The following is a 9,984-nucleotide window of genomic DNA, read 5'->3' as shown; positions in this document are numbered from 1 at the left end:
TCCGCGGGCCTGGGGAAGAACAGCCAGGCAATGTCGCCACGTTTCTCCCTCTGTGAATTACCTGGGGAAGAGGGGTGGTGACTTATTTAAAATGCACATGCACTCTTCCAGGATGAAACCTGGGAATCTGAATTGCTGTTAGAGGTAACTTGGCTGCAAGTGGTTCTAGCATTCTACTTGGGGAAACAGCAGCCCAAGTGGACTGGAAGGCATTTGGGGTGGTGGATAGGAACAGGGTGTCGTCTGGTGCCTGGATTCGAAGCGTTACTCTTCCATTTGCTCAGCCGTGCGACCTTGAGCGAAGCAGGCGCAACGGTTCCCTACCTCATAGGATACAAACCAGTCTTTCTCAAACTGCAGGGCACAGCCATTCTCGGGTTTTGAAATCAATTTAGTCACAATTCACATCAAAAAATGTAACTGGGAGGTTGGCTACACAGCAATGTGAATGTACTTAACGCTACTGAACTGTACAATTTTTGTTGGTTAAGGTGGTACACTTTATGTTATGTATATTTTACCGAAATTTAAAAAAAAGAGAAATATCTAGACTACACCACAGAAGGTTAAGTCATTTTTATATACTTAAGTAGACACGACAGAAGCCAATCTCAATTTTCAAATTAAATGGATCCCTGAAAAAATTGTGTCAAATGAAAATCAGTCATTGAATCTTATTTTCCATTGACTTATAATTTAAGTAAATATATAAAAACAGCGTTTAGAGTTTTAAAACGTGGAAATTGAGCAGTATTGCAATGAACAAATATCAAACCATCATAGATCTTTAAGGGGAAAAAAGTGTTCTTACCATAAATGTAGTGCATAAGGAACTATGTTTCGTTCTAAGTGGGAAAAAGTGAAATTGTTTTTAAACATTTTAAGGGTGAAGATTATTTCATGAAACTGGTCTCAGTATTCCACTGACCTACCCACCCCTGCTCCCGGGCAGACTGATTCCTAGGTGGGTGGACTGGAATTGGCCTCCTGAGCCCTGCAAGTATTTACAAAGGATTCAGGGAATAACCGTGGTGTTCAGTGATCTGCTAGACTTTCCAGGAGTTCCCTTTACACATATGGCAGTGAATGTGGGATTGTGCTACCAGTCACTCCCAAGGAGAAACTCTTTCTTTCACACAAGTGTTAATGCACTTCAGTCCTACTCTGCTTTAAAAATAATGAAATACTTCCTCAGGAAGGCTTTCTCTGAACCCTCTTTTGAATCCCTCTTTTTGTGACTATCCCAATGATTCCCTCTTTCTTCCTAGTGTGTACCATAACTGTCCCTGACTTGTCTGTAGCTGCTCTGCGGTACGAGTCCTGCTCTGTTTTATTTCTGTCTTCCAGCGACTAGCACAGTTCTTGTGCCATAAATATTTGCTGAATCAATAAGTGAATGACATTGACCCAAATCTTCAAAAGTGAGAGCCATAGCTGCCCCCAAAAGTATCATTATTACTGAATTGTAATAGTTACAATTTGCTTTGTATCTTCTATGTGGCTTATATCACTTGTCTCTAATTATTACAATAGCTAATAATCTCTGTCTGAAAAGAGTTATTGTGTCCTTTTTCAGAGGGGAAAATTGGGGCTTATGAAAGTGAAGTGACTTGCCCAAGAGCAAAATAGGTAGTAAGTGATAGAGGCGGGATTCAAACCTAGGGATGTTGGGCTGTAACACCCGTCCCATTTCTCCTTTTTGGTTCTTCTGCATCTGCCTGAGCCAAAACAGCTCTGCTCTTTGCATCCTGTCAACAGGCATTTTCGCTGAAAAAGGCCTACCGAGTGGCAGAAGGTGATTCCAGCTGGCGTGACCCTCACCTGGCTCCATCACCCAGCCGCCCTCATACTTTCTTCTCCAGACCAACCCAAACATGGTTGGGGAGCTCAGCGGGGAGGGCCCAGCATTCCCCAGTCTGGACAAGTATCTAATCAGCAGGCCTCCTTAGCATATCAATCCAAGACCACTCCAGAGATGGATGCCTGGGCCCAGTTTCTATTTTTAACTGGTGTGAAGGGGAAGAAAAACACAAGCATTAAAAATCAAAGTGCCAGTGAAGAACTGAGAATACAGGGCAAGCCAGGGCAAACCAGTGATCTGTGTCCTTCTTACGTCTCTCTGTTTCTTTCTCTTTTCCTTGATTCAAGTAATCCCTTTCTCCAAAGTCTCAAGATCTTCCACAAAGAAGCTGATATCATTTATACCAGTGCTTCTCACACTTCAACATACATATGACTCAACTGAGCATATTGCTAAGATGCAGATTTGCATTCAGTAGTTCTGGGGCGGGGCCTGGGACTGCTTTTCTAATTCATTCCTGGTTATGACCATATTGTGCATCCCGGTGATATGTCCAGTGGGTTGAAGTTGCTGTTATCTTCTTGACAAGAACATTTCTCTTTCAGTCTTGTCTTTGTCTGGAATAAACGCTTTTGCGTTATTAAGATGAATGCTCATCTCTCCACCAGCAAGTGGACAAGCAAGCAACCCCTGGCATTTGTTTCTTCATTCCCTTTGGCAGCAGGGGAGTCTTTCCTGGCCTAGAGGCAGGAGTCTGAGTTTGAGAAAAACCCTGGAATCATGGAGGAGAGCCCCCTGATGTCCCAGCTGGGGTAAACCTGCCCTCTCCTCCAACAAGACTGGGCAGGCTCTCACAGCAGCTGTTTCCAGCCTCTTTCCCTGACCAGCCCCTGAGCCATGCATAAATTGGGGACCAAGGTGGCCTTGGTTAATCTCAGCTTTCTGCGCAGCCCCAGCTCTCCGAGTTGTCATGCAGGTTGGTGGGGACTAAGCCAGGAGGGTGCCCTGTCCCAGGCACCCCTTTTCTGGCCACCCAAATGTGCTGCTGTGGTGCCCTTTGGGCCCATGAGGACTGCCAGGGCTCTGCTCCCCCAGCTCTCCGTCCGGGAAGATGAGAAGCTGCCGTCACTCCCCTGCTGCCCTGGCCCAGCTGTCAGGACCCCTCAGCAGAGGGCGGGGTGCCAAGCCTTCCCCCTTGCGTGTGGCTTGTTGTCTCTTAGGCTGGCGAGGCTGTGGCGAAGCCAGCCACAGCACACCCAGGGGGCACCTCCACCCAAGAAGGGGGAGGGGGCGGGCTGGCGTCACCCGGTCTTCCCCTGCCCCCTACCCTTCACCGCCTGCCCCTCCCTAGCTCCCTATTTGGCCATCCCCCTGGTTGCCCCCTCCCCTTCCTTACATGGTCTGGGGGGCCCCCGGGCTGATCCTCTCCCCTGCCCTTGGCTCCATGAATGGCCTCGGCGCTCCTCAGTGGTGCGAAGGCGACCAAATAAGGCAAGGTGGCCGACCGGGCCCCCCACCCCTGCCCCCGGCGGCTGCAACTGACCCCGTCCATCAGCGCGCTATAAAGCCGCGCGCCCCGCGCGGGGCACCAGCGCCTGCCACCGCCCGAGCAGCCGAGCCGAGCCCGCCCCGCGGACGGTGAGTCAGCGCCGCCCGCCCCGCGCCTGGAGCCGGTGCCCCGCGCCCCCGCCGCTCCATCACTTTTTTTCTCCTTAAGACCAAACTTTTCATTTGGTTCTAACTTCTTTTGTCCTGGGTCTCGGTCTTCACTGGAGAGGGGCGCGTGGAGGGGTAGCCTTGGGCCCCAGTGGGGCTTTTGGGGTCCCTGCTGCCGTGTGCTTTTCCCTCCAGCTGGGGCTCGAGCATGGCTCGGGGTGTGGATGGGCCCGAAGTGGCTTCCCGGTTCGTAAGAAGGCGAAAATGTAAAGGGCCGGGGAGGACCTGCTAAGGGGTGACCGTCCCTCTTGCACTGGGACAGGGGAGGAGCCTCCTGGCCTGGGAGCCTGGGCGGTTCCTCTCCCCTGCTCTGCAGCTTCTTCCCACTCTCCTTTTTCTGCCCCGAGGGGAAGGGAGCCGGCAGCGTACCCCGCCCCGCTCCCCTGCCCGGGGACCCCCATCTGCCCTGTCCCTTCCTCCGGGGACGCGGACGAGGCCAGCTCCGCAGGCACTGAACGTAGGCCGCCTTGCTCTCCTCCATCCGTAGACCCCACTGAAGCTGCGCCAAGATGTGCGACGACGAGGAGACCACCGCCCTGGTGTGCGACAACGGCTCCGGGCTGGTGAAGGCCGGCTTCGCGGGCGACGACGCGCCCCGCGCGGTCTTCCCTTCCATCGTGGGCCGCCCGCGCCACCAGGTAAACTTCCCGCCCCGCACAGCCTGCCCTCACCTGGAGCAGTCTCCAGCCCCACTCCACACCCCTTCCCGCCACCTCTTCAGCCCAGCAATCGAGGAAATGTCTCACCTGCCCCTCCTGTTCCATGAACTCATTAGGTCAGATAGGAAACGCTGGATTCGCTTCCAATCTCAGCCCAGACAAGCAATACTCACACCCTCCAGCAAACCAGGAAACGTGCAGCACCGTCCCCCTCCCCCAGTCCACTTCAGGGACACAGCTCTGCCAGGGGTCCAACTTCCTCCTGTGAAAAGGCAGCAGCTTCTCTTCTCCACTCCTGACCTGCATTTTTAGTCCTCAGTATCTTCTCTAGCTCTTATACATTTCACTTTACTCCTTGGCCTCCCTTTTCAGTCCTGTTCAAAACTCAGAATAATACAACATATCCGAACCAACCAGGAGCCAAGCCACATTGCTCCCTCTTGTTCACAGCCAGTTTATAGGGCTCCCAAAATGTAATCCATCTGCTTCCTGGCTGTTGCATTTTTAGAAGCCAGTTATGACAGAGGCAGTAAAGTGCCATGGTGACAGTGACATACCACCTTGTTTATTAAAAGAAATGCCACGCTCTCTGGCTTTGCCTCAATGCCTGGCCAGACACACTGCCAGGGAGGAGAGTGGTATTCCTCAGTGTTGGTGGACCATACGTACTCCAGGACAGCTCTAGGAAGGCTGGATTTCCCAGACAGGATGGTAATAGCATATCAGTCCATCTTTTTATGTTTACTTGATGAATGTCAAAATCTTTCCTTGGGAGAAATACAGTGTGTCATTAATTCAGTCATTCCACAATGTAGTCATTTATATTCCAGTTGACATAGGTAATGAGCTTAATGATTTAATGAAGGCATTATGGTATTTTAAAAATGAGGTGAGGCTCTGCTTCTTCCGTGAAATAGCTTCATTTCTCCCCATCCCTAGTTATATTCTAAACAATAGAATTATACCTCTTGGGGGTGGGGTGGGGAGAAGGTACAAGATTAACTTTAAATGATATTTCTGAATTGGGGTAAATTCCTATTGTTTCTTATTTCTCGTATTCATAAGATGTCGCTTGACTTGGGCAGTTAGATAGAAATGAATAAGGCATTGATTATATTCCTGACACGGTGGAAGCTTGATTTTCTCATTACTTTCTTCTTGTAGGGAGTCATGGTGGGTATGGGTCAGAAGGATTCCTACGTAGGTGATGAGGCCCAGAGCAAGCGAGGTATCCTGACTCTCAAGTACCCCATTGAGCACGGCATCATCACCAACTGGGATGACATGGAGAAGATCTGGCACCATACCTTCTACAATGAGCTCCGCGTGGCCCCTGAGGAGCACCCCACTCTGCTCACTGAGGCCCCACTGAACCCCAAGGCCAACCGTGAGAAGATGACCCAGATCATGTTTGAGACCTTCAATGTCCCCGCCATGTATGTGGCCATCCAGGCGGTGCTGTCCCTGTATGCTTCTGGCCGTACCACAGGTGTGTTGGGATTGTGAGATAGTCCCTGATTAATTACATTCCCAAGTCTTCGACCTTGCTGGGAATCAGTCTCCCCAGTGAGAAAGGAATGATCCCTTTCCTCACGCTCCCTGGGAAGGTGTCTCTGCTAAGGGAGAGGGGTAACAATAATACCCTGAGGTTGGTTTCAGAGCACACTTATTTCTAAGAACTGAAAGAATACGGAGTTAGATCCTCCCCTTGCCTAAAGTATGTGATGTCGCATATTGAGGCTTTGCACAGACTATCAACCTGGAATGCAGCAGTCATTGGTGTGTGTTCACACCATCACAGCCCCTGGGCAAACATCCCTACAGGGTCTGGGTCAAAAAAGAGAAGAACACCTGTAAGTTAGATGAGAGGATAGAAAAACACGCCTGGTTGCTTGCATAAGGTGCTAATAGCTGGTAAGAGGGATGGTCATTTGAAAGTGTCCTGGGAAAATTTTTCTACTACAATATTTAAGAGGATGAACTGTTGCTGGCTTCAGATTTGGCATCCATTATGCTCATTTTAATTCTTCATGTGTAAGGGATCTAATTTTATCTGGATCCTTGCCCAGCGCTAGTATCTCTTAGCCAGGATTGGAAGTAGGCTTTGACATAGTTAAAGCAGTGGTGTCCTCAGAGATTTACCTTGTTCTTGTCTATTTTCTCTGACAGGCATTGTTCTGGACTCTGGGGATGGCGTAACCCACAACGTCCCCATCTATGAGGGCTATGCTTTGCCCCATGCCATCATGCGTCTGGATCTAGCTGGTCGGGATCTCACTGACTACCTCATGAAGATCCTTACTGAGCGTGGCTACTCCTTTGTCACCACCGGTGAGTGTGTGTGTATCTCATCTGCCATAGTATGTGTCTTGCTTTTACCCTCCCCCAGCGAACCCCCCTACCTCCTCAAGGTTGATTTCATCTTTCAGAGCTTAACTGTGACACGCTTTATTTCTGCAGCTGAACGTGAAATTGTTCGTGATATTAAAGAGAAGTTGTGCTATGTCGCCCTGGATTTTGAGAATGAGATGGCTACGGCTGCTTCTTCCTCCTCCCTGGAGAAGAGCTATGAACTGCCTGATGGCCAAGTCATCACTATTGGCAATGAACGCTTCCGCTGCCCTGAGACGCTCTTCCAGCCCTCCTTCATTGGTGAGTTGTAGGGTCTGGTGCAGAAACACCGCTTGGTGGCCCCCAGGGTAAAAGCTATTATAATCAACAATGATTAAGGGGCCCTTGTGTTAAAAGAAGTCATAGCTTGGAGTCCCACACAGCTCAGCCTCAGGTCCCGATGGCTTCTTACAGGGATGGCCATCACCGCTCCGTAGCAATGGTATGATAAAGGATGACACACGGGCTTCATCTCAAAATAAGGAATGAGACAGAGTAGTAACTGAATAATCCATATCTGCAAGGAAGAGATGATGACTCAAGAGTGCTGCCTTATTCTGATATGTTCCATCACCAAGTAGCTAGACGTTACTTTCATCACTCATTATTAAGTGTAACAGCAGTCCAACTCATAGTAATAACTGGACATTTGTATGTCACCAAACATCTTTCCTAAGGAGTGATTTCCAAGAGGAAGCTTGTCAGGATCTTATTTGAGTCCATAAATAAGAATTGCATTAATTTACCGTAAATGTGTGTCTCCTCCTTTTCTAATCCATCTCCATACCCTGATGGGTACAGCAAGTGTTCCCTCCAAACAGGTGCTAAACACAGTTGTTTGTTTCTTGGCAGTCTGTTGTGGATTTACTGTCTGCACTTTTATGACACCTGTTCCACAAAACCCTGCAATGTATCTTATAGAGGAACATATGTTTCAGAGACAAATGGTGACAGTTTACCAGCACAGAGGGGTACTATTCTCTTCCCTCTACCCTGGCCCCCTGGCCTGAGGGCACTGTGATTTTTCTTTTTTACACTTGTTCCTAGGTATGGAATCTGCTGGCATCCATGAAACAACTTACAACAGCATCATGAAATGTGACATTGATATTCGCAAGGATCTGTATGCCAACAATGTCTTATCTGGAGGTACCACCATGTACCCTGGTATTGCTGATCGCATGCAAAAGGAAATCACTGCCCTGGCTCCCAGCACCATGAAGATCAAGGTGAGTGGGGGAAGCAAAGCAGGTCTCCGTATTCCAAGCAGAATTCCTGACTCCTTTCCCCTCACCGCTTAGCTTCCCGTTTCCCATAAACTTTTAGCTTTTCTAACACTTTCTCTGATTTTTCTAGCACTTTTCCCAAGATAGGAGACTTGGAAACACTTTCAAGCAGTGGATAAAAATAAATCTTTGAAGGAAAAAAAATATCTAAGTCTTTGAACACATCTTAAAAGACCCCCCGCTTTCGGGCTAGCCTCCACCGTGCATGTAGCTTATTGCCACATTATATTCTGTTTCAGAGAAGTGGGGAAGTTCTATTTTATAGTGACTTTGATAGTGGAAATGAGGAAATAGAGGAAATGCATTAAACTTGACTCAGCCATATTCATTTGTGGGAATGAAGTATCACATTACAGTGAATTGATCACCAATATACTTTCTGTGAATCTCCCCAGCATGCGCTCTGTTGCTTGGAACTTCAGAGTTCACTGGTGGTTTTTGTTTTCATTCTGCAGATTATTGCTCCCCCTGAGCGTAAGTACTCTGTCTGGATTGGGGGCTCCATCCTGGCCTCCCTGTCCACCTTCCAGCAGATGTGGATTAGCAAACAAGAGTATGATGAGGCAGGACCATCCATTGTCCACCGCAAATGCTTCTAAGGTGCCTTCTCTCTTAGTCTACCTTATGTTCATTCAGGATGACGGTATGATGCTTCTTGGAGTCTTCTGAACCACCTTCCCTCATCTCTCATCAATCATTGTACAGTTTGTTTACACACGTGCAATTTATCTGTGCTTCTAATATTTATTGCTTTATAAATAAACCAGACCAGGACTTGCAACCTACAAAAGCAAACGTCTCTTATTTCTTTTTGGGGTTTGGGGTTTGGGGTAGGAGTAGGATGGGGCCAGTGTTTGTGTACTCAGTCTGTGAACTCGTATATTGGCGGCCTTGACACCGGGAGCATTGTAATATCACAGCACCACAAAGTTCATCAGATGAATTAGCGTGACTTTTAGCTGGGAGTTACAATATTGAATTTTGACTTTACCCCTTGGGACAGAATCATGAAGATATTTCATAGCGGAAAAGCAGATTAGGTTTAGCTCCACATAAGCGAGAAACAGAATTGGAGAACACAATTCTCTAAGATTCGTTTCTATGAGGACACTGAAAATTGTTGTCTTAGCACATGTTCCAGTTGTTTTTGTGACTGCAGAAATCACGTAGATATTGGTAATGAGAAAGTCAAAGATGATTTTAAACAGATTAGTTTCAATTCTCAATTCTTGGTCTCTTCAGTTATCTTCCTGAGGGCCACGCGTGTTAACGGTGAAACACGGAGGCCAGCTGACAGATAAGCCCAGCCATGTCCCATTCCAAATAGTCCCTAATTAAATCAAGACCACTGGGCACGTTCAAAACAAATGTGAGGAAACAGGCATCAGATACCTTTTCCTAATCAGTGACTAACTTCTGGGACAGATGTCTTCAGTCTCTTCAGTTCTTTGAAATCCTGGGATCTTGGGTCGAATGGAGTGAAGTCTATAAAATCCTGAGGAGTTAAGGGGAGCAGAAAGCCATAATATTCCCTTTACTCCATGCTGGGCTCTTTGCAAAGTGTGCTGGGGATAGTGAGGCATCCAAAAGCATCTATTGTGCTCTGTCCTTGAGGGGTTCACACACACTACTCATAAACCCCCAGTGTATGTGGTCTGGGAGGCTACAAGGAGATGGACATATGAGACTGGGTCTTGATGAATGTTTAAGAATTGGAGAGGTAAGAAGAGCAGGGAGGAAATCTCAGCGGAAGGCAACGGGGCAGAAGCCATCATACAAAGCACAGGGCAGGCTGGTGGGAGCTGATGAATTTTAGGAAATCAGTTTGGAAAGGGAGATTTCAACCTGATTGCAGAAGCTTTAAAATTTTTCACTTTCAAATTAATTGTCCATGAACCATTTGACCATTTGAATGGACCCAATTAAACTTTTATCTGTTGATGAGGGAATCAAAACACAGAGAGATTAAGCAATGGGTGCAATGTTATACAGCTTATTTGTGGAATACCCAAGGCAGTCAGGAACCCAGATTTTTTGACAGCTAATCTAATGGTGCTTCTAAAACAATCTTTCCTAACTTAGTCATAGTTATCAAGAGTAACCACATTCTATCACACACCATTTTGAGAGT

General features: G+C 47.7%; 1 protein-coding gene across 7 annotated transcripts; it reads left to right on the top strand.

Annotated features, from left to right (window-relative positions):
- Window positions 1-3,216: 3,216 nt before the first annotated feature.
- Window positions 3,217-8,643, top strand: ACTC1 (actin alpha cardiac muscle 1). Of its 7 annotated transcripts, none has more exons than XM_065870891.1 (7): window positions 3,217-3,439; window positions 4,005-4,155; window positions 5,341-5,665; window positions 6,346-6,507; window positions 6,637-6,828; window positions 7,615-7,796; window positions 8,309-8,643. In XM_065870891.1, exons 2-7 carry the CDS (start codon window positions 4,027-4,029, stop codon window positions 8,450-8,452), a joined length of 1,134 nt encoding a protein of 377 aa, XP_065726963.1. In that variant the 5' UTR covers window positions 3,217-3,439; window positions 4,005-4,026; the 3' UTR covers window positions 8,453-8,643. The 7 variants fall into 7 exon arrangements, with proteins under 7 accessions (XP_065726963.1, XP_065726965.1, XP_065726966.1 ...); XM_065870893.1 differs by lacking the exon at window positions 3,217-3,439 and having other exon boundaries at window positions 4,027-4,155; window positions 5,341-5,446; window positions 5,552-5,665; window positions 8,309-8,452; XM_065870894.1 differs by lacking the exon at window positions 3,217-3,439 and having other exon boundaries at window positions 4,027-4,155; window positions 5,341-5,467; window positions 5,579-5,665; window positions 8,309-8,452.
- Window positions 8,644-9,984: the final 1,341 nt, after the last annotated feature.

This window comes from Phocoena phocoena, chromosome 2 (genome assembly GCF_963924675.1).
Source record: "Phocoena phocoena chromosome 2, mPhoPho1.1, whole genome shotgun sequence".
Taxonomy (NCBI): Eukaryota; Metazoa; Chordata; class Mammalia; order Artiodactyla; family Phocoenidae; genus Phocoena; species Phocoena phocoena.
The sequence above is the reverse complement of the archived record's forward strand: the minus strand, read 5'-3'. Positions and strand labels throughout refer to the sequence as shown.

Coding starts and splice junctions, on each gene's coding strand:
- ACTC1 (XM_065870891.1), top strand. CDS start 4,027: ATGTGCGACGACGAGGAGACCACCGCCCTGGTGTGCGACAACGGCTCC. Junction 5,666..6,345: donor TGCTTCTGGCCGTACCACAG/GTGTGTTGGGAT, acceptor TTTCTCTGACAG/GCATTGTTCTGGACTCTGGG. Junction 6,829..7,614: donor CTTCCAGCCCTCCTTCATTG/GTGAGTTGTAGG, acceptor ACTTGTTCCTAG/GTATGGAATCTGCTGGCATC.